The sequence below is a fragment of the Labrus mixtus genome, chromosome 2 (assembly GCF_963584025.1).
Source record: "Labrus mixtus chromosome 2, fLabMix1.1, whole genome shotgun sequence".
NCBI classification, from domain to species: domain Eukaryota; kingdom Metazoa; phylum Chordata; class Actinopteri; order Labriformes; family Labridae; genus Labrus; species Labrus mixtus.
This window is the reverse complement of record NC_083613.1, coordinates 3,559,007-3,585,541: the sequence shown is the minus strand read 5'-3', so window position 1 is coordinate 3,585,541 and position 26,535 is coordinate 3,559,007. Positions and strand designations below refer to the sequence as shown.

General features: G+C 40.0%; 2 protein-coding genes across 5 annotated transcripts; both read left to right on the top strand.

Annotated features, from left to right (window-relative positions):
• Window positions 1-1,052: 1,052 nt before the first annotated feature.
• rasal3 (RAS protein activator like 3) lies at window positions 1,053-13,110 on the top strand. Of its 3 annotated transcripts, none has more exons than XM_061047444.1 (19): window positions 1,053-1,902; window positions 4,192-4,325; window positions 4,491-4,569; window positions 5,473-5,543; window positions 5,643-5,728; window positions 6,748-6,877; window positions 7,024-7,122; window positions 7,210-7,884; window positions 8,014-8,158; window positions 8,246-8,390; window positions 8,488-8,724; window positions 8,872-9,073; window positions 9,894-9,985; window positions 10,063-10,158; window positions 10,483-10,657; window positions 10,815-10,922; window positions 11,028-11,218; window positions 11,355-11,439; window positions 12,446-13,110. In XM_061047444.1, the coding sequence occupies exons 1-19, from the start codon at window positions 1,281-1,283 to the stop codon at window positions 12,539-12,541; spliced, it is 3,468 nt and encodes a 1,155-aa protein (XP_060903427.1). In that variant the 5' UTR covers window positions 1,053-1,280; the 3' UTR covers window positions 12,542-13,110. The 3 variants fall into 3 exon arrangements, with proteins under 3 accessions (XP_060903427.1, XP_060903426.1, XP_060903428.1); XM_061047443.1 differs by having other exon boundaries at window positions 1,054-1,902; window positions 10,480-10,657; XM_061047445.1 differs by lacking the exons at window positions 1,053-1,902; window positions 4,192-4,325; window positions 4,491-4,569 and adding an exon at window positions 4,849-5,049 and having other exon boundaries at window positions 10,480-10,657.
• A 2,034-nt stretch (window positions 13,111-15,144) lies between these two features.
• On the top strand, window positions 15,145-26,039 carry trim25 (tripartite motif containing 25). 2 transcript variants are annotated; one of them, XM_061047441.1, is made up of 12 exons: window positions 15,145-15,290; window positions 15,616-16,234; window positions 16,676-16,771; window positions 16,895-17,128; window positions 18,144-18,312; window positions 18,401-18,427; window positions 19,119-19,175; window positions 19,858-19,980; window positions 20,130-20,219; window positions 21,644-21,784; window positions 22,031-22,090; window positions 22,186-26,039. In XM_061047441.1, the coding sequence occupies exons 2-12, from the start codon at window positions 15,635-15,637 to the stop codon at window positions 22,713-22,715; spliced, it is 2,127 nt and encodes a 708-aa protein (XP_060903424.1). In that variant the 5' UTR covers window positions 15,145-15,290; window positions 15,616-15,634; the 3' UTR covers window positions 22,716-26,039. The 2 variants fall into 2 exon arrangements, with proteins under 2 accessions (XP_060903424.1, XP_060903425.1); XM_061047442.1 differs by lacking the exon at window positions 18,401-18,427.
• Window positions 26,040-26,535: the final 496 nt, after the last annotated feature.

Here is a 26,535-nt window from a genome sequence, read left to right as displayed (position 1 = left end):
TGTGATATGGTTTTCCAAAATGTAAAAATGTTTCACACTGTGATTTTGCTTTGCACTTCCCAGCCACCATACTTCTCCCTGCAGCTAATGCAAATTGTTAGTAACATTTCTGTGCCTTTATCAATACCAACAGGCAGCCACCAGAGGGCCCAGGTAAAAAAGAGACAAAAATCCATCATAGCTGTCAACTAATTGTACACATCATTTTTTTCTCTGATGATTTATTAATCGGCTGTCTGTCAATAGAGATTAACTCTGAGGTTACAAAAACATTTGAAGGGACAGGGGACAAACTTTTCTTAAAGAAAAGGTTGACCGTCCCATTTGAATGTCCACATAACATAAACCATGTTTATAAGGACTCAGTAGCTTGCTATGTGTAATTTACAATCAGCCAACAGCTGACATTAATGGTGCCATCTTGCCCCAGTGAAACACAGATATATCCTGCAGGTGTGTACAAGCAGATAGACGCATGAACACAGGAAGTGGTTTTCTCAGTCTGACAAACGGATCTCAGCAGGAAGTGAAGCCTCGCTTTGACAGGAAGCTGATCTTAACAGTCAACAGTCTGTACACCCACAGGTAGCTGATGAGGGTGGATACTGTATTGCATTTAATAATTTAGCATCTCCATGCAATTTTAATTATTAATAGAAGACAGTGGGGTAAACAAGGGTAAGAACTGTAGCTGCTCCCTTGTCTTCACACTCAAACAGTTTAATTATCTCAGAATGAAAAAACACATTTCTCACACTCATACTGTGCCTGTGATTCAATATCTTACAGACGAGCAGGTTTCATTTGGGTTAAAGGTGGGGCTGATAAATATCTGGAGAAGGCTGTAATTTAAAAGACAATGCGAGTATTCTTAAGAAAGGGTTAATTTTAAGAGGAGAACCTGAACCAGTAAGTGAGGAAGAAGGGGAGAGTTCAATGAAAATATAGAACAGAAAAAAGTTTTCTGCAAATAGGAGAACTTCTCTGTGCTATTTAATGAGGAAGAAAGCCACCCATGAGGGAAGACGAGAGCTGCAGCAAAAGCAACCACAGTCAGAGAAGTTGGTGGCTCGTTGTTGCCAGATTACGTTTTGCAAGCAGGAAACAAGAAAAGCAGTGAGATAGAACTAGAGGAGGGAACAGACTACTCTGTCATCCGTTGCACCCAAAACCGTCTCCCAGAGAGCAATACGGTGTCTAATGAGGGTTTTGAATTTAGTCTGATGCATTTTTGAGGGGAAAGACAAATCTCTATAGCAACACAACCTTAAAACCTGAAAATGGGCACTGAGGGGAACGATTTAGATCTTGCAGCTCAACAGCCACTGAAGGAGGAGAAATCAACAGAGAACGAAATGGAATCTCCTGTGGATCCTCCTGAAGTCCAAACATCTGACTCCACAGACACCCTCAACACGTACAAGTGGCACACAGGATCCAAAGGAACACTCAACGAGGTGAGAGAAGAAGCTGAAGGAGCAGCAGCTTCTTCCACGTCCACGCTCGATAAGATTCAGAAGGCCTCAGCCAACAAATGGAGCAAGGTGCAAAACTGGCGTAAGGCCCTGAGCGAGGACTGTGGAGACAAAAATGCATCGAGTGGAAAAAGTGGAGAGGGAGCCAAGCCAGAGAAAGGCGGGGGAGGAACCAGAAAGAACCCGTTCAGGAGAGCTCTGTCCGAGCCTCCAGGGTCACTGTTTGCAGCCCTTTCCCCGTCCTCCAGCTCTGCTGGCTCAGCTCATGCAGCTTCAGCTGCTGCAGAGAGCTCAGGGGTCTCCTCCACAGACCCTACACAGAAGGGCGGCGGAGGGGCACTCTTTAAAAAGTACCTAAGGACGGTGTCCCAGAAGCTCAAAAGGCCCAAGCTGCAGAGTCGGAGCAGCACATCCAACTTACTGACAGGTAAGGAGAACTTTTTTTCTCTTAATGCCATCTTAGTGTCTGAGATGGGCCCAAAAGTTAAAATGATAAAACTTAACATTTCAAACAAATCACATTAAGATCAAATGTGAATCCTCGTAAAAACACTCACAAGTGGTTTTCATGTAAATGGTTACCACATAAGTTCAAGTAGGATTTATTGTGTGTAGCAGATCATTCAGTAACTAACATTCAGTAGCTGGAGTTTGTGTGGCTTTCTTCACTATGACACATAATTAAAGAGCCAAAGAAAGTCAAACAAACTTAAATTAAATTACAAGGAGGAAAAAATTAATATTTATGTAAAACAAAAGGTTGCAATTTCAATGTTGTCAGTAAATTATTTATACAGTAGTGTAAATTCAAATTCAAATAGTGCAATGAGTGGAAAAATGCTGAATTGATTATCATGTGTGTATTTTACGTGAAGGTGTGATCACAACCGTCAACAAATCTGAGCCTGACACCGCAGAATTTGTTACCGTGGTAACTTCGAGGAGTGTCAGGAAGGTTTCTCAATCCAGATTTCTTGACTTCATTTATACTTTTTTTTTCCAAACACTTTGACAGTGTTGTGTTTACAAGTAGGCTATTACATAATCTTTTAGAGTGTTTTAGGGATTTTTTTTAATTCTCCAACTTGTACAGCTGAAGTGCACACAGCCACTCTTACATCACCTGTTGGTTGTTGACTGGCTCTAGCCCTAAGTGGAGCATTTTGACCTTAACAATGCATGCATTTTTTAGTTAAAGACGATGGAGCTGTAAAAGGCTTTTCATAGCTTGGATATCATCTAAAGTTAGCGTTAGCTTGGCTAGCAACATGCCTCCATAACTCACAGTCACATGGTTTTTAATTGAGACTCAGTGGGTTATTATTTAAAGGCCTACTGAAAATAAATCAACCCAGAAAACCCTGAAAAACACAATTAATGCTATGGTGTCAATTTGTACATCATGAGGTAGCAACACCTAAAACATTCCCAGCTTTATCTTTTATTTCACTATAAATGGGACAATCATTTAAAAATTAAGTCATAATGTTTTGAAAACAAATTAAATCTAGCTACTTAGATATTTATTTCATTAGGGGAATAAGGTGATGTGTCAATTTAGAGATATGCATTTTTTACAAGCTTTCTTGGAAATCTATTGGAAACCAGGTTATCCCCCTTAGCTTCTCTGCTGAGAAAACAATTTCAACCTTAAATGATATGGGTTTACTTATGAGACTGTGGGAAGGACATAGATGATCAAATTTGAAAAAAGTTGGACTGTATGGCATTTAGGTGTGTTGCTGCTCATGCCAAAAATGGCACACCAAAAAAACACTCAAAAGTCAAGAGTGTTAGTTTAAAATAAAGAAAACATCAAGGGTTATCTTTTAAGTATGAATTACAAAATAACATTACACACATAATTACATCCAAAGGTATGAAGGAGAAAATCTAATGGACACAAAAACTGTACTTTTTGACAGTTGTCTTTATCATCATTTTGAGACAAACATGTTGTATTGTTATAGTAAAGTATTATAGTATTATTCTTAATCTCATTAAGTGTTTACGAGACCCCTACCCTTACACTATTAACACCTCTATTTTTATTGTTACATCCAGTTTGTTGTTTAAATCAAATTCAAAAGAAGACACAGTATAGGTACAATTGGCCTACATGCTTAAAGATGTGTAGAATATGCTGAACCACAGGATGTGTACAGCTCATGCTGGTGTGTCATGAAAAGAGAGCGATAACATCAGGAGCGCCGGTGACTTGATTGAGGGGAGGGGCCAAATGCAGGGGGAGATAATTATGCCATAATGACCCCCTAAAACAACAATAACAAAAAAAAACAAAGGCTGGCATGTTCTTGCAATTATGCTTATGCAATATTTATATTTTTATAGACTAATGCCTTTCAGAGTAAGGCAAATTATACACGATTGGTTTTGATGATTGTCTTACATTTTGAACCTCCTGTGTTTCCTCATTTAGAATGAATGATAGCGTTTCCTCAGTACCTGTTCTTATCTAGTTAGTAGTAGTAGTAGTTGGATTGTGGGATAGGGGTGGGGGAGGGAGTCATGTTGTTGGTGTGTTATTCATGTTGATGTAAAAAAACTTTGTTGTTTGTTTGTTGTATGAAAAGTGCTATACAAATAAAGTTTGATTGATTGACTGATTATTTTATGTTACTGTACTGAACAAACTCATTTCACTGTATTTGTGTTTGTGTGTGTGTGTGTATGTGTTTATATGGTTGTTTTGCAGATGGGGGTGAATCAGTACCCACTGGCTGTAGTCTCCAAAAACTACCATGGGTCCCCCCGCAGGAAGTTCCCTTATGGGACATTACCAACTGTATGCTGGAAGATGGACAAATTATCATTTCCCCCGAGGAAGAGGTAAACATGCACAAACCCAATCAGTCACCTATACTCACATGGTGGACTAATAGTCTAGTTACAACTGCAGATACATTGGAAACATCACAGACTTATTTCTATACACTCTGATTGTAAAAAAAAAAAAAAAACTAAAAAAACCTGTGTTTTGTGTTTGATTCTCAGCCAACGATGTGGACACGTAACCGTGTCAGCAGCTGCCTGTCTAACCTCAGCATGCAAAACCTTGTAGATATCGACACAGGTGAATACACACACACACACACATACACACACACACAGAGAGAGAGTAGGCCTACAACTAATTCATGATAAAATGCTGTGGAACTGAGCGAAAACAAGCTTCACCAGAATAACAGATATCGACATCACAGCAACACTCACTAAGTATGACTCTGCTGCCAGTCAGAGAGGAAATTGCTGAATGTTTTTTTTTTGCATTAGAGTCACTATCAAATTGCTTCCGCGACGTATTTTGGGGAAGATAACATCAAGCTTTGTTGATCTAGCAGTAGAGTGAACATTTGGAGCAGGAGGGAGAGGTCTTAGTATCTGTTTCCATTCAACTCTCGAGTTTGGCTCAGATGAAGCTCTGTGGACATTATTATTAATCGGACATTGAATTTGGCTGGATTTGCTTTGGTGTCATCGTCATCACATGTTTATGAAGAGAGAGACTAAATGATGGGATTTAGACGCTGGATGGTTTGTGGAGGGGCTTTGGGTAAGCAAAAGAAATGAAACTTTTCCAAATGAAAAGCGCCTCTGTCTTTAATGTCTTTACTTTAGTGATACTACAGAAGCAATCATGACAGGATGTAATTTTTTAATTTCCAACTTTGGGTTACAATATTAAGATTGTGTGTCAAAGACGTACACTCAATTAGTCAACTTTATATAGATGTCTGCAGTTCCAGATCAAAACCACTTCCTCTATGGTCTGATCTGACAATTTTTTTTTTTTTACCAGAATAGTAGGTGGAGAAAAATGTAGAAATGAGTTAAAGTGAAAACACTGTCCTTTAATTTGACTTCAAGTTTTTGTCAAACAATTCCATGTGTGATAGAATACTGAAAAAGCTTGACATAAAAATGGTATAGTTATGGTGTAGTTTCCTGCAGTGAAATGATCCCTTCTTACACTCAGAATGTAGCCCTGACCCCCATGTGGGCCTTCCGGGCGGCCCTCGACCAAAGAACCAAGACGGTGGCGTGAGGGTGAGTATTTTACACAACAGAGATGATCATCTTTCTGCTACCCGTGCATTTCCTGTTGATGGAAGGCATATACACATGCTTCCTTTTTTTTACCCTTAGGCACTGATCAAGCGCCGCCTTGAGAACAGGGCCAAGAGGAATAACAACGGCCCACTGAACCAATCTGTCCTAAACAAAGACAGCAGGTACAAATTACTGTAATGTTTGGAAAAGGCCAAAAACAGTGCAATCCATGATCCACTAAGACATGTGAACATTCTGTGTCCTTCTGTAGTTTTGTTCTCCACTTCAGCAAATTTGAAATACATTTTTTAATACTGAGTTAAAGTTCATGCCGCGAGTTTAATTCAATGAAAAAAGTTTTTTTTAATGTCATTATCAGGTTAAAAAGGAAGGAAGGCTTACCTCTTTTTTGTTATACTACTCTATCCATAGCCACCGTAGCATCTCTGTGAGGCTGAGCTAAAGGCTGAAGACAGCATGCTATAATGCCCAGTGACAATGATAAAATGGTGATTGCTCAGAAAGCAGCAGAGGGTGTTCAGGTGGTCTTTGGTTCTGTAAACACAGTACTTGGACATTAGAGCTTTAGAGCTTACCAACATAATAACATTTCATGCTAACAGGTTGTGCATAGACCTGTACCAAAAATCATGGGATCCATCCCAAATTTGTTGGATGGATGTTGTTAGTGGATATTGAGATACTTCACTGGACCCTGTTGGTAGAGAAAACTCCATAGTCTTCATCCTCATAGCAACCTTGTTACCTTCGCAACATTTTGAGTCAATCAATAGTTATTAAGACGTCAGAGAAAAATACTAACTTCATGTTGGTGCCCCAACAAAACTTACAAAAGTCAACAGGCTACAACCTTAAGACCTTAAGGGCTGTTTAGAATTTCATGACAATCGGTACTGTGATCACATGGTTTCCTTTTTGGTGAGAAAGATCTGACCAATCTGTCAAAATAAATCTACTTACACATATATACTACTGATGCTTAGATGTCTAGTTATGCCAACTTTTGTACCAGCCATCTGTGAAAATTCAACATTATGCTGGTTTCAGATGGCTGTTGCAATTAGTAGTTGAAAAGCTAAAATAAACGTTATAACCTTTAAAAAAAAAAACACATTGGCAAACGACAAGTAACATTAATCGTTTTCATTTTTGAAAGTTTCTTACTCTCTCTTTTTTCAAGGCTCTATGGTTCTCGGGAATCAGTTTCAATTCCTGTCAGTGCAGTGGGGAGTCTGGACCTGAGTTCTGACACCAGCACTGTCATAAGGCCGGTTCACAGCTCCATTCTGGGGGAGAAGTATTGCTTTGAGGTGAGCTGCAGTCTGTAAATGATGCTCCTTTAGGGTCCTCACAGGGCAGCATACAGTCCCCTCAATTAAATATATCATTTATATGTAAATAAAATTCCCTAGATCAGTGGCTCACACATTCCTTTTGGTTTCAATGAACCTTACAGGTGATAAACTCTGAGAACACCCACTGCTTTGGATGCACATCAGCTGCTGAGCGTGACCGTTGGATTGAAGACCTGAGACGAGCTGCCCAGCCAAACAAGGTAAGCCATTAGCCATTAGCCATTAATTCCACATGTATTGGTAATTAAAAAAATGTTTAAAAAAGCTAAATGTGTCATTGCTCACAGGATAACATTGAACGCACAGAGAACTCCCTTAGTCTGTGGGTAAATGAAGTAAAGGATTTGCCACCCAAAAGGAGTTATTACTGTGAGGTACATTTGGATGGGACCCTGTTTGCCCGGACCAGCACTCAAGCTGTGGGTAAGCCAAGTAACCGCTCAAACCTTGCCGGAGACAGCTCTACCGGATCTTCAGGAGCCCTTGGTGCCAGTGGAGGTGTGGCTGGAGGGTGTCAGCTATTCTGGGGTGAGTTCTTTGAGCTGGACAATCTACCCTGTGTCTCCCAAATCACCCTGCACCTCTTCCGCGAAGAAGACCCTAAGAAGAAGCGTCACTCTCGAGATGAGTCCAGCCTCCATCCACTGGGCAGCGTGGCCATACCTTTATCCGAGATCCGCGGGAGGACCTACCAGGAGAAGTGGTATCCCATCACTCCATACAAACCCTCAGGTGCAGCAGGAGGCAAAGAACAGCTGGGGCAACAGGCTTCACTCCGCATCAAGGCCCGTTTCCAGAATTTGCAAGTGCTGCCCATGGAGAGATATAAAGAGTTTGCTGAGTATGTTACAGTGGATTATGTGGAAATGTGCAGAAACCTGGAGCCACTTCTCAATGTGAAGCAGAAGGAAGAGTTGGCAGGAGCTCTGGTCCATGTACTGCAGAGTATTGGCAAAGCAAAGGTAGAAGATTAGTCCTTTGTCAACATTTATTTTAATCCCATCAATTTAAAACTTAAACTCAAACATAATCGGACTATACAACAACAGCTATTAAATATATTACTTCAAAGTTGAACGTCTTTGTTTCAGGAGTTCCTTGTTGATTTGGGAAGTGACGAGGTGGAACGTCTTGGAGAGAAGGAGGCACTGATCTTCAGAGAGAACACACTGGCTACTAAAGCTATTGATGATTATATGAAGCTGGTGGGCCAGAAGTACCTTATTGATACACTAGGTAGGGTGGTTCTTTTGTTATGGTGGTTTTCTGAGATCAATATTGGCTGGTGTTTTAATCTCTCGGTGATCTTTTTTTTCATTGCAGGGGACTTTGTCAACCGTCTTTACGCCTCAGGGGACAAGTGTGAAGTTGACCCTCGTAAATGTCCTGCTTTGGAACTGGCGAACAATCAGAAGCATTTGATGGATACCTGTGAGGAGGTGGTGCAAAAGATTGTTGAGATCCACGGGTGAGAGAAGTGAGAATGTTAGGCCAGTTGTTTTGAGCTGATGAAAGAGCCAAATTTGCAAACGCTTATGATTTCCATATGTATTTTTTGCCCTCAGACCCTTTCCTGAAGAGCTAAACAAGATCTTCTCCAGCTGGGTGGAGCTGTGTGAAGACCAGGGCCGACCAGAAATTGGTCAGCGGCTCATCTCCGCTTCCCTCTTTCTTCGCTTCTTATGCTCGGCTATCCTCAGTCCATCTCTTTTTGGGCTTATACAGCCTTATCCAGAGACAAACACCCTGCGGACACTCACCTTAACTGCCAAAGTCATCCAGAATTTGGCTAACTTCACCCTGTGAGTAGCCTGTTTGCGACAAAAAAAAGATCCTTGTGTGCATTTATACCTGTGCAAAACATCTTTTGACATTCTGAAAAACAGGTCTAATATGTTTACTGTTATCCTTAACTGTTTCACCTAATCCATAATTTTGTTCTGATTCAGGTTTGGAGAGAAGGAGGAATACATGCTGTTTATGAATGAATTCTTGCAGCAGCACTGGGATGGAATGAGGGGCTTTCTTCAAACTGTTTCAAGTTCAGACCCTGAAATCCCAATGACTTCCTTTGATGGGTATGTGGACCTGCCTCTGCGCTTGGCTGTGCTGCACGGCCTGCTGGTGGACATCATCTATCAGAAGGACCAGGTAGGACAGAATACCAATGAGTATAATCTGTTCCTTTTTTAGAGAATTGAACTGTTGAGCATACTATACAGTGTTTCCATGTTCATGAGTCTATCAGGATATTCACGTGATAAATATACTCCAACTCCAACTTTTTACTGTTTGTAACTGTTTCTACAAAGTGTACTGGCAGATTCCCATTAAAGGACACATATTATACTCCTTTTGAACATAAGTCTCAGAGGTCCCCAAAACAAGTATGTGAAGTTTCTTGTTAAATCCACTATATTTAAAAAGTTCTATATACTCTATTTCAGCCCTGCTCAGAACAGACTGTTTCTGTAGCTTTAAATATGCAAATGAGCTGTGTCTGACCACGCCCCCTCTCTGGAAGGGCTTGGGTGGCTAGGGTTTCTCGTTCCATGCCCTGTTGTTTACAGTGAGAAGGCAGACTCAGAGGGCAGAACAAACACCTAGCTGTGGGAGTGTCACCCACCTGGGGGAGGGGTTACTGCCCTTTGTGATGTCATGATGGGACAAACTCTAAATGGCCTGTTTGAGCACACATTTTCTGAAAAGTAAAGCAGGGAAAAGACAGAGAGGATGGACTTTTCTCATAAGTGGGGCATTTGTAGACAGGCTAGGGACACATATTAGTGTTAGAAAAACACGTTAAAGAGTATTTTTGTGTGACCTTTATCCCTTAATACTTGATTTGTGAGGTGGTTTGGGACAATCTCTCCTGGAAGGCAATTTATAGCAAAAAGGTATCAAGACTCTGAGCTCATGGTCAAAGACAATGCTGGATCGGACCTAACATGAATATAATTTTCTTCCCCAGGACACAATTGACAAGCTGCATCCTCTGCCTTCAATTCTGAACCAGATATCAGAGTCATTAGGTCCTGAAGCACAGAGGATTACAGTTAGCAGGTATGTTTAACGTCCACATCACATATGAACTTGTACATCATGGTGTTCATGTTATTTAAGCAGACACTTTCTTGCAGCAAGCCAGAGTACATCCCTCCTAAATACTTGGACAAGTACAGCCCACACAAATCATCCTTTCAGCAGCTTCCTGCAGACTCCAAAGGCCAAGACAGGTATGACAGTTGTGTGTCTATAACTGGGCTTTTTATAAGTTGTATACATGTTGTCAGGGACTTTCCTGAACAATTTTAAAACATTTAGACTATCCTATGCATCAAAAAGACAATTCCATTATGTTTTCATGCAAAAGTTATTTTACAAAGTGATTGATCATACTAGTAGAAATCAGTGTGTTGCATCTTTAACTCAAATCAGGATATACTCATATCCACAGAGTGTACAATAAAGACATAGTATGGTTTATTATTTTTTAAAGACTTTTTATATGCCACTTTTTGATGCATGTCACTGACATAATTAATACATTAATTCAGCAGAGATGCCAGGCCTCAGAAGAGTGTGAGAACGCCAGTAAAGAGAACCCAGAGTGCTCCACACAGACCCGCTCACAAGAGAGCCTTAAAGAGGCAGACAAGTTCTGAAAATTTGCCAACATCTGACAATGAGCCAGAGATGGAGACCAACCAGCCACGCATTTCCAAACCAAATACTGTAAGTCAAAAGAGGAACTGTGAGCCTAGTTTGTCTCTTAGTCTGTGACATCTTGCCACTGCAATAAATATGTAACCATTTTGGGGAGGATACCGTGAAATATTGAATTTCTGAATCAATAACTTTGAATTCTTTGAAATATGTCATGCTGTTTCAGAATGCCAGTATCAAACGTCCACATGCACCAGTTCCCTGGATCAAAGACAATAACAGGGAGTCAAGTGAGATGAAGCCTGAGAGCGAGCATTTCAACTTACTGGATAGGGTACATTTAAACTCCTTCCCACTGAAATGACAAAATCAATACCTGCATAGTGTTTGATATCATTGTTACATTTCATGAAATGTCACATTTTAATCCAAACACCAGCATGCTCAAGAGCTGTCAGAGCTACGTCTGGGGATCGAGCAAGTTACAGAGCGTGAGCTGGACATGGCAAAGCGCTTGGAGGACTTCATAATCCAAAGCCAGGACCAGAATGCAATGCTGCAGGCAGAGGTGAACGAGCTCCGTAGCATGCTGGCTGTACGAGAAGAGCAGCTTGCCAGTGCCACCTTCAGGTAAGATACTGTATTACTTATATACTAACTAGTTATGTTTAAAATGACATTTCTTCTTATCAGTAAATAATTGAATGCTGAAGTATTATGTTATTATATACAGTATGAGCATCACATTTATTTGTGTGTGTCATAGGCTGGGTGTGATTGAGGAGGAGAGGGAGGAAGATGAGAGGAAGCTGGGGGTTGCAGTTGCAGCTTCTGAGCGAATGAACGTACTGGTAAGTAACACATCACGCTATAATAAAGGAATAGATGGAAATGGTTAACAAATGATAAAAACAGAGTTACCTACTGAAAGGTGTTCACAGTCAATATGTCAACAAGGAATGCAAACATCAGCAAATAATGTGGCATGAACTAATGTCAGGAGCCGATGTTTATTTGTTGTGCCAAATCAATGTAGTGCTGGCATCTAGTACACCTAACTAATGATTCAGAGAAGAGGTTTTGTATGACGTCACCTGTTGAACAAACCCACTTGTTTTCATTCATTGTCAAACATGGGAGAAAATGGTGGCATTGTGGCAGTCTTACACCAAAAGAGGTCATGAAACAAACAACATTCATTGGTATTTTTTTTTTCAGAGCTTGTGGTTTAATTCAACACTTCAATATTTTTGCAGTTTCATGTTGGAAATAATTGATCTTCAAACACTAACTTCACTAACATGAGTTCATTTTATATTTGGATTACAGTGAGTGTATGTTGTCCTCGGCAGATTTCATGCATATTTTCCCTAATAATAAAACTGCTATGGAGGTATATTTGCGGTAACCCTTTCATTGAGGGTATTCAGCTGTTCAGTGGCGATTCTAGAGTCTGTGTGGGCCCTGAGAACAAATTCACAGGAGGGACCCTCCATCCAGCTTTTATCAGCATGATGTCACACCAACACAAGATTTCCACAATTCACATTATTATTATTTGTACTGTAGATATAAATATCTTGAAAAACTTTCCATGACAATGGAAATGCCAGCTCCCTTTCATTGCTCAGCAGCGCAACAAGACTGGGTGCTGTGAGATGGAGCCCCCTTAGGGAGGTTTCCAACTCTCATTGCAAACTTTGCACATTTTGAGCCACTGCTGTGGTTTAAAGTTTATCAGCCCTCGGGTGCCCCCTACTGTCCTGGGGACCCAAGCAGTTGCCTCTGCATCTGTTAAATAACAAAAGTAATGGTGGAGTGATGATATAAACATGTCTGTTTTCTATGTGCTTACAGGAGGAACAGTTTGCAGGCCTGATGAAGGACCTCCACCAGCTCAGTGAGGCCTACGACAGTGGGCCAACTCACAGCATTCTGAAAAACCACACATAAACAGCAACTGAACCCTATAATGAACTTTAGCTGCAGTATCACAGTGTGGATTTAAACACATGTAGAGGGTTTTGAAAACAACAGTCTGAAGTCACAGTTGTAGTTTTTTTGTGAGCCAGTGTAAATCTATGTTGTGAACATAATGAGACTACAGGTAGGAGGTCAGATTCTGACTGAGATGAACATAAAATGTTGATGTGTCTGCCTTTTTGCTTCCATTGTATCTCAGATGCGGACATGTTTTATATGTGAACCTTTACGGGGCAAACAGAGCAACGACAACAACAATGAATAAGATCAATTCTAAGCTACAATGTCGCAGCACAATGCATTGCTGTACATTAGTCCAGTCATCTATTCAAGCGGAACATATCCTACTCAAACTTAGGTGTTGTTTAAAAAGGTTGTTCATGAAAATCAACGTTTCATAATGTGCATCATTAAGGGGCACAACCTCCTTTGAGGGGGAAATTAAACAAATGAACATTGATACTCAATCTGATTTTCTTGGTTGTAAGTTGTCCAGTACATTGACCGGCACTTTCTGCTCTAAAAAATAAAATATACAATGACTTTGCCGATAAATAATGCCTTTTCATTTCTTATTTACATTTTTTAAACTAATGAGTAAATGAGGGAGTGAATAGGCACAAATACAGATATGAAATGAATGAAGGACAAACCTGGGTTACAGAGATGAAGAAAGGGATTTTTGGTTGATGCTAACCAAATGATGTTAGTCGAAGCCCTACAAATTAAGAGTTTGTGAGAGTTTAAAGCATTATTCTACTTGAACTCTGACCACAGCAGCATTGCATGTTTGAGGCCGACTTGTTGCAGTGTTGTCTCTCAGGAGAACTTTCTCTGCAAGGGATCTTCAAGGCAATCCACTTTGGCTCTAATCTGGCGACAGCAGGTACATTCTTCTAATATAATTCTTTCTTCTATATGGCTACACTTTTGGGGAAATGTTCTGTATCTATCATCATAATTATCACTGCAGACCATTATTAATAGTGGTGAAGAAATGTGACTTGTGTTACGCACACTGAATTATGACAATGTGGGTTCCATAAGAAAGGTGTTTTTATTTACAGCATTCGTAACTGCAAACACAACAGAAAGACAGTCTTATATGATAATCGGCATATAGTGCTGCTTTGCAGACTGTCTGATGCAATACAACTGTGCTTACTTCCTGCAATACACAGGGAACAGGCCCAGTTGTTGACATATCAATGCTGCTACTGACACCTACTGGCCACAATGAATATTGCCCTGCAGGTACTTACAGCCTAAGCAGGTGAATTCCTCCTATTTTAAATCACACAAATCATCTAAATGACATTAAACCAGAACAATAATAGTGTGTGTGTGTGTGTGTGTGTGTGTGTGTGTGTGGGCGGGGGCACAAATGTAATAATATAACTGATAACCAATAATCACAGGCATAGTCTTAGCTACTAAAATACCCAGGGTGCCACATATGCAACAACATCGCGTTCCAATTTATTCAATATAGCCTACCATATGGCAAAGGAATGAAAGGCAGACATAAAGAAGACAAATTCCTTGACTTTTGAGTTAATAAGACAACTTAAGTGAAGATTTTTGTTGAACCACCTTCAACGTTTGATGAACCGACCTGCATCTGGAGCAGTAGGCCCTGCACTCCTTCCTTTAATTAAGTGGTAGAAAGTTAAACTCCAGGGACTTTACTACCGAGTCTGCCAAGGTGGTCACATTTGACCAGTTCAGAATCATCCCTACTCGTCTACAGTTGTGGGAGAGGTAGAAAAAATTGACTTTACCTGCTATTTGTATAATATAACAAAGAGTACGGGATTTTACGTGCCCTCTTGTAAAGTGTCTTACAAAAACATTTGTTATGAATTGGTTCTATACAAATAAAAACTGATAATATTTTTTTTATCTTGACTCCAATTTTGACCTTGTTTTTTTTTTAATGAACTTACAGTGATTGTTGTTGTTGTGTTCTGTTTGTTGCCTATATTTTAATGTATATCTGTTGTTGTCTGTCAGTACTATCTTGTTTACAAACTCAAAATTGTATGGAAGCCCATTTCCGCCAGTTAAAAAAATAAAAATGAAAATAATAAAGTCAAATTATGAGATAATAAAGTCATATTCATTATTTCGATTATTTATTTATTTATCTCATAATTATGACTTTTTATCTCATAATTATGACTTTATTATTTTCATTTTTTTAACTGGCGGAAATGGGCTTCCATAGAATTCTGAGGGGAAAAAGAAGGCAGAATTAAAACAATTTTAAGTGGCCCTAATCCTCTTCCGTACTTGTGTAGTTTGCTGCGTGTTAGAGCGAGAGAGACAGAGAGAGAGAGAGAGAGAGAGAGAGGGGGGGGGGGGGGGGAGAGGGGGAGAGAGAGAGAGGGTTAGAGGGAGAGAGAGAGAGAGAGAGAGAGAGGGGGGGGAGAGAGAGAGGGTTAGAGGGAGAGAGAGAGAGAGAGGGGGGGGGGAGGGAGAGGGGAGGGGCGAGAGAGAGAGGGTTAGAGGGAGAGAGAGAGAGAGAGAGAGAGAGAGAGAGAGGGGGAGAGAGGGAGGGAGGGTTAGAGGGAGAGAGAGCGAGAGAGAGAGAGAGAGAGAGAGAGAGAGAGCACCAATCAGCACAAACGCACTCACCGCTCACAGGATCACAGGAAGAAGGTGTGAGGTGTGTGTAAGGTGTAAGGAGTTATCCTGAAGTTACACTCGGAGACTAAAGGTAAGCTAATGGCAGATTTATCCCCAAAATATCGAAGATTAACCCTATCGAATTTAATGTTTTGTTTTTAGTGTCTGAATAGCCTGCAGGCTAAGCTACACTTGAATATCAAACTCGGCGACGCGCGGAATGTATAATGTTAAAAAAACATTTAAGACACATTTGTTTCCATTTTCCATTTACACTAAGCCTAAATAAGGAAAGAACTTAAAGAAACTCGTCGGAGTTTCGTCCTTCCGTCAACGTTTTGTTTGGTTTATGACTGAAGTCTCTTTAGTTTCGTTTTCCTGCTCTTGTTAAGTTAGGTTTCGTTTCTCCCTCACAGCGTCATCAGAGCTCCAGTCATGGCTGAAGTGGATGACAGTCAGTTTTCTCTGATGAGTCTGGAGGATGAGCTGACCTGTAGCATCTGTCTGAGCCCCTTTGACTGTCCGGTGACCATCCCCTGTGGACACAACTTCTGCCAGGACTGCCTGCTCACCACCTGGAAGAACTCCTACAGCTGTCCTCAGTGTCGGACCGTCTTCGCTACTAAACCTGAGTTGAAGAAAAACACCGTCCTCAGCACTGTTGTGAACACCTTCAACTCGAGGTCCAACAAAGGCAAGGCCAGCCAGGTCATAGAGGAGAGCAAAGAAAAGGAGAAAGAGGATGTCATACGCTGTGATACATGTATGGAGGCAGAAGCGTCCCAGACCTGCCTGACCTGCATGGTCTCTTTCTGTGAGGAGCACCTGCGACCTCACAGAGAAAATCCAAACTTTCGCCTCCACCAGCTGAGCCAGCCGGTTCGTGACCTGCTAAGTCGCATCTGTCCGCACCACCACAAGCTGATGGATCTTTTCTGCAGCAAACATGGCTGTCCAATCTGCAGCCATTGCCTGCAACAGGCCCACAAAGACTGCCCCTTCATTTCACCTGAGGAGCAGAGGAACCTGAAAGAGGTGTTTATCAGTACCTGAGTAGTCTTAAAGCAAAGTTAAATATGTCTTTTTAATGTAAGAATTAACAGTTGGTTAAGTTGATAATTGTTTACTTTTTTAATGTATTGCCCTCAATGTAATCCATGTGGAATTTTGGTCCCTGGTTGTCTTAGTAGAAAATTATAAATTAAATATTTTGCATGAAGACATGGTTAATGCAAAGTTTTAAAGAAGATGGAAGTTTTTTTTTAAGCAGATCATGTAGAGGTGGTGATTGATAAGTAAAGCATTATCACCTAGTTCTTTTTAAAAGTAAACCCCACCTCTGAGGCTGTATTACAATCATTATCATCATCGATCATGTATGTTCTATTCACTGCTCTCGGCAGACATATTTAAGATTCTCCATGAACTGTGTATCTGTCTGAGTTCACTGAATTTATTATATCCCTCTGTTTGTAGTCTGACCTGAGAGGCAACTTGTCGGTGCTGGACGGGAAGATTACAAAGAATGAGAATGTTTTGTCTCAAATGACAGACATGCAGCTGAAACTAAAGGTAACTGTTCAAATGAGCTGAAATTGCAAACTAAGTTTTTGTAGATGGTCTGTCTTTTATTTGTATCCACCTGCCTTACTACCTACTGATCTATAAATGCATTCCATGTGTGTTCTCCTTTAGGATTCAGCTACCAACAGGAGGAAAGCTCTGGTGGCTGACTATCAGCAGATGCGGGATATGTTGGTCAGAGAGGAGCGGGATGCTCTGATTGCGGTGGACCAAGAGCTGGAGAGCGGGCAGACCAAAGTTAGTGTTTGGAAGAAGAAGTTCGCTGACAACATCGATAGTTTGAGCAAGGCTAAAGAAGACATCCACAGTCTGCTGAGTCAGTCCCAAACTCTGGCCTTCCTACAGGTGAGACCTCTTTGTTCATCAAGTTTTACGGTTCAATGTCGGGGAAACAAAATCTGCTCAGTTGTTTCGTAAAATGCATTTTTAATAAGACAGGTTTTTTTAAACAGAGTTAGCAAGACTATCTCATTTGATGCTCTGCACTGGTATGCAATTACTGTACGGAACGACCCTGTGACACCAAATTCTTGTTATTACTGAGTCCAACAAGTCCATAGATACAAATAATGCATTATACATATTCATCAGTACATGAGACAGAAACACAGGATATCCAGATGTTGTTGCAGCAGGTTAATTTGGCTGCATGCTTTGCTTTAACCCTCACTCTGCAATTTGTCTTTTCTTTCTCAAGTCACTATTTTTACACCTCTAGTGTGCACGTGTGACAGCTGTGACTGGAGGCATCATGTTTTCCAGTTGTCTGTTCAGCCCATTTTTGTGAATCAGATGTCTTAGGAATTCTTTGTGGGGAATTTCTTTACCTTTGCCACACACATTTACTGGGACTTAGGACAGAGCTATGGTTGCATTCAGACCCGACAAAACGTCTAGTCAAACGTATTTTTAACTAGAAGCTGTAGCACATTGATTGAACACCCTGTTGTTCAAGTAGTGGAATGCATTCTGAGTTTAAACAGAGATGAAACGTGCTGCTGTTCAGGTCAAATCTTTAATGCTCGGTGAAGATAGAGGTTTATTATGTGCCTCCTGCATCATTGTTTGTGACCTCCCCTGTTTATGTAGGCCTACTGTTTTGTTCTTTTGCTTTGAAGGGTCATTTATTCTTTCAAATATTTTCAAATGAGAAATAGTTCCTCTGCCTGACTTAAGTCACACTGTCATTCTGTGGTAAACACTGATGAATGGAAACTGCAACATGGATATTTGGTGGAAGTATTAAGCCGTGGGCCGTGATTCCAGTTTCCTCTTATACACCCTGCAGTCGAAAAAAGGTCAAACTTAGTTCCACAATTTCTTTCAAAACAACAAAATAACATTACGTTTCTTTCCCCAGTCTTCATTTGACATGCCCAAATCTGCAAACATTGAACCTCACATCCCTAAAATCAACCTGGACTCCAAGAAGGTGACAGCATCTCAGGCCTTTGCTGCTGCCCTGAAGAATCATCTGACTGACATCCTCAAACAGCCAATCGAGACCCGACAACTGACACCACAACCAGGTGACTGACTGTACAGAGAGTGGGAGAATTCATTTCCGCAGATGTTTTATGAAAGTATTTTAAAGAGTGTGTCTAATTTTGTTTGCAGAACTAAACATAGCTACTGTTGGATCTGGTGAGTTCATGACTAATCAAACCAAATCTAACCCAATGATGACCCTATTGATTCTGTTCTCTGTAGTGACGGGCTAACTTTGAATTATGAGCATAAAAAAAATGATTTCCTTGTATCTCTGATCTTCAAGGACAACTTTGGATCAATAAGTAGATCAGGTTTTCGCTCTACTTTTTCACATGTGGTAGTCAATGATAGCACAAGCTGTGTTTCCACAAAGGGAACTTTCCACTCAAACAAGGCACCTTAAAATGGAACTGATTATGTCATTGTTGTTTGTTTAAAAAAGTCCTGTTTGGCAATTAAGCAATTAGGAAATAATTTTATTTAAACCACTGTACACAGCACAACTTGAGTTTCCTCCATGTTTGCTGTTGTTAAATCTTTGCACAAATAATCAAGGGACCCCCATGTACCTGCTATGTTTTAATTCAGTTTATGTAGTTGTGATGATAAATCAATTGTAAACAAGGATGTAACTATTTCATACAATATATGTGTACTATTCACTTTTTTAACTATGGCAGAAACAACAAAGAAATCTTTCTCCTAAAAACTGGTACCTGGGTACTTTGAGTGGAAACTTGACAATAATAGCTTTCTGTCATCAGTGTGTGTGTATGTGTGTGTAAGTGGGGGACATAGAGGACAATCATAGTCTACATGAATCCTGTTCTTCTACCATTTTCAGATAAAAAAGAAGTTCCTGCTTCAGGACCTGCAAGTTCTGGGTCTCAGTCAGAATCTGGTATGTTCCTCTCTATGAATCTTTTACTTCAGCAACAAAAGAAAGAAAGAAATCCACATAGATAAAATATCTGCATTTAAGTGTATCCTAAACAAAACAGGATGTCAGCCTGTGTTATGTTAACCTTCCTTCATGCATGAATAGGGTAATATGAGCACATGTGCTCGGAGAGGTTGAAACTTAAAGGCTTTATATATATGATATTTTATTGATCCAGCAGATGTCGCCCTTGAGCAACAGCATGAAACCAAAACAACTCACGGTGCATTGTTGTGTTAGCATGCTAATGCTAGCGATCTTTATTATGCTTGTATCTTCACACTGCATGTAAATTTACCTGAAATGAGCGTGATCTAGAAACACAGTTAAGCAGTGAGTACAGTATGTTATTCTTCTTTTCTCTAGTCCCTCAATTAAACAACTTTTATACACGAGGGGAGGAGTCAGCCGGCCGTCCAGGCGATGTAAACAAACTGAAGATAGGACTCTGAAAACTCTGAAAACATCACAGACAGTGGGACTCGGGTGTTACACCCATTGTAGACAGTCATGACTCACAGAGTTATTTTCAGAGGATATACTTTCTATTTCTATTATATTTAAGTGTGAAAAATCACATAGAAAGCCTTTAATTGAACACAAATGACAAGCCAAATGTCCCATCATATTTTTTAACTGTCAGATTCTCAGAAGCAGAAGAGAAAGCCCAGGTCTCACAGTCCAGGTCGCCCACCTATTCAGCCATTCCTCCAGTCAGTTCCTTCTTATCAGTACAGAGGCGTGAATCCACTTCAATTTGGTCACGGTAGGTAAACAAGTACAGGCTGGTACGATGTAGACGTACCAGTATCAGGCTTGTTACATGAGCCAGATGTTGGAGTTGATGAAAAACATACAAGGAGATTTCACAATGTCCAATATAATATTGTGATGCATTTACTTTTTCCATTTAAGATCCCCAATGGTTTATGGGGGCTCCCAGACTCCCCAGGCCCCTCAGCCCAGGATCTCAACCAAAAGAGGGCCCAAAGAAGAGACCTCAAAGTAAGAAAATGTGCATTTGTTTATAGACTAAAGGCCTTTGCACACTGAGTCCGTTTTTTTTGGATGCGTTTTTTGGATCGGAAATCCAAAGAAAAAAATAAATGTTATGCACAGACACCTTGCAAACTATGTCCGATGCGTTAATTGTTCATTTAATTCCAGTATGAGACATAATGCCTAGTAATCATCATGCAGAGTGGTAAAGCTGTGAAGATGAATTTCTAGTTCTTTCACACCTTGAAAAAAAAGAAAACCACGGGTTCCGTCCACATGACAACAAGAAGTCAATAAAGGAGCTGCAGAATTATCCCCATCACTTCCAGGTGTATTTCAGGATGTCAGTGATCCAGTTTGATACACTGCTCTCAACATTGTAACCATACATTAAAAAGAACACATGACCCTGAGCAGCAGCTGGTAGTTTGTTTGAGGTAGGGACACACAGGGATGGATACGAAAAAATGAAACTTAATCTTTAGAACTTTGCCATTGAAATGGATCACCGGTGAAACATTGTTTTTTTGCTTGATTTGATGCATTTTCATGAAGTTTCATCCCAAAAAATGTGTTGAACCTAAGTTAAAGGTCATGTAGGTCAATAAACTGTAAAAACAGACAATAGCTGATGAGTCATACTGAACTTGTGGCATTAATTAAAAAAATAAAGATGATAAAAAACCGGTCTTAACTGGCTGGATTACATAATTGCCAGCACTCAACAAACTTTCTTAGGTTGTATACTTCCCATGAACCTTTGGGACATCAACAAGTTACGCAATCAGGCTGAGGTTTATTCAGTCAGAGGTTACGTTGCATTAAGATTCAAAGTGAATAAACCTAACAGACATAAAACCTGGTCACATGTTCTGGGACAGTAATGTGTTATAAAGATTATATATTTTTCCACTATATTGGTCATTTAGGGAGCTGTAGTTTTGGTGCTGTTTAATTGTTTAACTATGTTAGAGTTTTTACCATACCAATGCCAGTGTTTGAACAGATGTCTACAAATTCACCAGGCTTTGCCCTGATACACTGTCATCATCAATTTGCCTCCAGAAATAATGTTTCCTTTGTGCTCTGCTGCCACTAGAGACAGTAAAGATCTTTGCTGCCACTCTGATTGTACAATGGCTGCAACTAGCAACAGCTGTTTTTGACCTGTTATTATATTTGTTTGTTCATCACTTTGGTATAGGATGGGAAGTCAGTATCAGGTGTTTTAAAAAGTCAGGTTTTGAACATCTTTCATTTATGATAATGAGAGAAGACTCCCGTATAATGCCTTGTGGTCTGGATGCTATTTGGAAACTGGAATGTTCCCTTCATGCATGTTTCTCTCAAATGTCTTTCACATAACACTTTAACAGCTTCTTATTTTTTGCTGCAATCTCAAAACAAACTTGTCATCTTGTTTTCTTTAGAAAATAAAAAAGGTAACCAGTCTACAGAAGACAAAATGGGGAAAAAAAATCTAGCCCGTTCAACAGAAAACCTGTTGGATTTTGGTGGGAAAGACCAGCATGGAGGACTGACTCCTGTAGCCGAGTCCACACAGAAACCAGGTAGACATCATCTACCATAAATTAAAAGAGTTCTCTGAAGATGTAGCACTTCAGAACTGTCAGACTCACATTAAATTGATGCAGAATAAAGTGTCATGTACACTTATCGCAATACATGCACTACTACTCTGAACTATTAACACACTTGCATGAGTACAATTGGTTGAGTTATAATCATTTTAAACACTTTTATTTTTATTTGTTAATCATGAGCCTGATCTTTATTTTTTTTGTCTTCTGCTGTAGGAACTGTGGACATCCCCCCTAACCTAACATCTTCTGAAAAAAGAAGTGATCTTCTGAAATGTAAGTGTTGTAGTGTAGCTGGTATGTTTCCCTCATATTGTCTCAGTAACAATGATTGTAAGAAGAATGGCGTTTTTTTTTTCTCTCCCTACCAGATGGCACCATTCTCACTTTGGATCCAAAGACGGCTCACAAACGCATCGTACTGAGTGAGGGCTTGACTGTAGCTTCGGTGTCAGATGAACACGCAGACTACCCTGACTGCCCTGAACGCTTCTCTGTCTGCTCCCAGGTGCTCGCCTCAAAAGGTTTCTCTAGAGGTCGCCACTATTGGGAAGTCAGACTGAGCAGCAACAACTTTGTTGGCATAGGCTTGGCTTACAACAGTGTTGACCGCAAAGGTCCCACCAGTCGACTGGGCCGCAACGCCCAATCCTGGTGTGTGGAGTGGTTTAACGTCAAGCTGTCGGCTTGGTTTAACAGCAGTGAGACTGTGCTGGAAAATCCCAATTCAAAGCGTGTGGGTGTGCTGTTGGATTGTGACAATGGCACTGCTACGTTCTATAACGTGGCAGACAGGGCTTATCCCTTCCACTCCTTTGTCTTCCCCTTTGCTGAAGCTGTTTATCCAGCTTTCTGGATTTTTTCCAGTGGCTCTTCCGTAACTTTGTGCAAGCTGCAGTAGTAGTGTGGATGCATATGCACATACTGTAACACTTCAATCAGTAGCCAGGGCTTTTATTTAATTCCGTCTATGAAATGGCCCTACCTTTATTTTGGGATAGGCGACAATATGACACCTAAAATTATTTTGAAACAAAACTTGTGGGACAGCAAAGGGTTTGATCTCACTTCTTTTCCCATCTATCCCAACTTGCTGCTCTGACCCCCGTTAATATGATCCCTAATGAATGCTGTGCTGGCCTACTGAGCTGTCTAAACATATCAGAATGCCTGGTTGTTTAAGGCAGATGTTGTAGTGCTAAAACCTCCCATGAGAGATGGAAAAAAAACATTAGTTTTCACAATGTCAACAATTATTTCCATCTGTAAAGCAAGCACAAGCAGAAGCATCCTCCGTCCCTCACTGAGGTCTAAATGTCTTTAGTCTTTATCCAGAATTATCATGCAGGAGACTCTTAAGAGGCGGTGCTCACATTTGTGGATGCACACGCACAATCTCCAGCTGATCTTCAACCCTGTTTATCACACTCGTCGAACACTAGCATTGTTCAGTCTTGCTCGGACAGATGTTGAAGTTCCTCTTCATTTTTTTGTGCATTGCTGCATGTTTTCCTTGTTTTTTTTATTTGCAAACTATTTCAACAGTAAATGTGTTGAAAGCCTCTTAAGGCCTCTGTTTGAGACCTGCGTTTATTCATCAAAGCATGCGGATACTCCAGGCGAGGACTGGGCCTGAAATTAGGATGGGCTTTTATTTTAAGTTTTATGGTAAATGGGATATTCAGGCCCACACATGCACAGCCAGCCGTTTTCCTCTGTCATTATTAATGGGAATACAAGGCTAGAGTGCTAGTTATATTTGGAGGGCCAGACTTGCAGGTCTGATGCAGAAAAAAATAAAGCAAGGATAGGCCCATTTATTTTTAAAAACCTTTTTCACTATATAACAGTAGTCTATAAGTCAAGTGTTCTGACAAGAACAAAGAAACCAGACATGAGGGTATCTACCTTTTTGCAGGCTTTAATAGGAGTGTCTAAGGCAGTATAAAATAATGGCTCACTTCCCAGGCTAGTGTCCGACCTGCTGTCCTGCATACACTCCCCTTGCAGAATTTTTTAATGGGACCTTAAAAAAAAGAGCTGATGGTCGCTATGGTGAATAATGCTTCTAAATCCTACATGTGAGGTCTGTGTGGCTGTAGGTTTTTTTTTTTAAAGTTTCCAACTTCTAATAGCAGAGCAGCCTCTGTGTTTCAAATGAAACCTTTTTTTTACTATTGCGACTAGGCTTGCAAATAATGAACTTTGCATACACAGTATGCATGCAGTCTGGATGCACTATTTATAACAGTGCGTCTTGAGTTTCAAAATGAAACAGGATGTAGTATAACACCCTGGTATTTTTGGCAGATTGCATGTAACATACGTGTATTGAGACATGCTGAGTTTTTTTTATTTTTCCTGAGATACTAAATGTTATCCAGCTCAACCGAAAGCATGTGGTGTGTTAAGCTAATTCAACCAGCCCTGTTGAAATGGTTTATTCTTTACAAGACGTTTAGCTTGACAGAGATTTGTCTAAGTCGTATCTTAGATCTTTTCAGCAGTGTACTCTATGGAACAACATATTGAAGCTTCTCATCTTCATCATGAAAAGTGAATATATTGTGTGAATCATCCAGCCTTACATAGTCACTGCCTCAACTCTTTGATGAGAAAACGAGTCATATAGACTCTGTTCTTATCACGTTATGATTAGGGATATTCCTAGTCTGAATGTTATTTCCCTGTAAATTGATGGGAATTTAAATTCAAAACAGTCGACTAGTCTTGAGGCATGAAAACAGTCAGAATGGAGCACAGCTAATTTAACACAGCCCCATAAATGTCAAAGTCATATTGTGTGTAGCCGATTTAATTGCTATTTCAAACAGTTTTTCACATTCTCCAAATTCACAGCTATTTTATATTACGTTGAAATATGTGGCACTTTGGAGCGTTTTACTACTCTGCAGGTTAACAATGTAAAATTGGTTTGCAGAGTGTGGCTGATGTTGGCAGTGCCAGCACTATCTGTCATTTGGTCCTCCTTGCAGGTTTTCATCCGTATACCTGTGCTGAATGTGGTTTCTCATTGCTCTGGTTGAGTGGTGATGTGTAACCTGTCCTGCCCATTACAACATGCCATCCAATCCTCCACAGTGCTGTCATCCGAGCAGGTCGAGCAGGTCCATTACCCGGCCACACACTGCTTTGTGTTGTTTGGCCGCGTTACAACTTAGACACAACATTAAACCAGCATAGTGGTTCTACATTAATGAAAATAATCATTAGTTTTACCAACTAATAATTCTGGTGCGAACTACCGAAGATGATGACTTTTAATCTTTTTTTCGACTTATTGCATCCCATCCTTCGTTGTGATTGTCTTGTCTCTTTTTATTGAGGTCAGTAGGAAAGGCATGACGTGCAACAAGGGTCCTTGGCCAGATTTTAACCCCGTGATGTCATGCTTGCAAGATAGTGTTTCCCATAGAAGAACAATGTTATTTCATTTTATATCTATGGTTGGAAACTTACAAGCCATCAAAATGCTCTGTTGGCTTATCAATAAGGAAATGGTAACGTGTAGTCACAGTTTCACAAAGTGATACAAAGGACTACAGAAGTTGTTTGTCAAAGTACAACAATGCATGCTCCCCCTGCAGGTACGACAAACTGCTGAGGTATAGATCAGTAGATATCTGTCATCACAACATGTCTCTCTTCGTTCTTTATGACAAAGGTGTAACCTCACTGCATTTAAGGGGTTCAGGGGACGCTGTTGACTTAACGAATACGCCTTTAAAGCTTCGGACATGATATCTGCTATAACATGTAAATCAGCTTACTGTTGGTAAAGAAAAAGAATCTGGTTTTCTGGGTCCAACTTTTATTTCTGTTTCGTACCAATGCTTAAAAGGTCCAACACTGTAAAGTGTGAACCAACCGTGTTAAATCTGCCGTTTTCTCTGTTTGCTGTCGCTTATTGGGGGTGTTGGGGTTTTGGGCGTTGGGTTGTGTGAGCTATTCCATTGGATCATAAGTGACCCAAGATGTAATATTGTGTTGACAGTGGTTAGCTCCTAAAATATTGATGATACATGCAACATTAGATGTTGTTTTGCATTAGTGGTAGTGTGGCTCATTGTTCTTTGCATCATTTATTGTGAATGGTCTTAAGTTGATTGGTAAAGTTTGTTCCCCTTATGTACATGATTATCCTCAAATGTTAAGGATTATTGCTTTGACATGTATTAATAAAGGATCTTTTTTCTCCATCATATATTATTGTTTTCATTCCTTCTTTAAAGAGCAGCTAAACATGTTTGTTTTTCTTCTGCTGTTTTAACTACAGAGGACAACAACCATATAAACCGACTTTTGTGTCTCATTCAGATGTTCATTTAATTTTCTCATTCAATGTTTTGAGTAAAAAAAAGTGTCATTTAATACTTCAGAATGAGGTTTTATTGCCAAGTATATTTACACATACAAGGAATTTGACTTGGTGTATTGGTGCTAAACAATTAAAGAGGAAATAAAGCAGAACTAGCAACAACTTAAATAATACAGTATAAGAAGATATTATAATATATAAAATAGAATTTAAAAATGTAAAATATAAAAACTAATTAAAATGTACAAAAGGTGTAATGTAGGAGCTGTGCAGTGGACAATGAGAAACAATCTTACAGTGTATGTAACCTACTCACAGAGTGCATGTAAAGAAAATCATTTTAAAGTCCAGTGGACATTAATGTAACGCATAAAGAACAGTT

Coding starts and splice junctions, on each gene's coding strand:
- rasal3 (XM_061047443.1), top strand. CDS start 1,281: ATGGGCACTGAGGGGAACGATTTAGATCTTGCAGCTCAACAGCCACTG. Junction 4,326..4,490: donor TCATTTCCCCCGAGGAAGAG/GTAAACATGCAC, acceptor TTTGATTCTCAG/CCAACGATGTGGACACGTAA. Junction 11,219..11,354: donor CTTGCCAGTGCCACCTTCAG/GTAAGATACTGT, acceptor TGTGTGTCATAG/GCTGGGTGTGATTGAGGAGG.
- trim25 (XM_061047441.1), top strand. CDS start 15,635: ATGGCTGAAGTGGATGACAGTCAGTTTTCTCTGATGAGTCTGGAGGAT. Junction 19,981..20,129: donor TCCACTTCAATTTGGTCACG/GTAGGTAAACAA, acceptor TTTCCATTTAAG/ATCCCCAATGGTTTATGGGG. Junction 22,091..22,185: donor AAGAAGTGATCTTCTGAAAT/GTAAGTGTTGTA, acceptor TCTCCCTACCAG/ATGGCACCATTCTCACTTTG.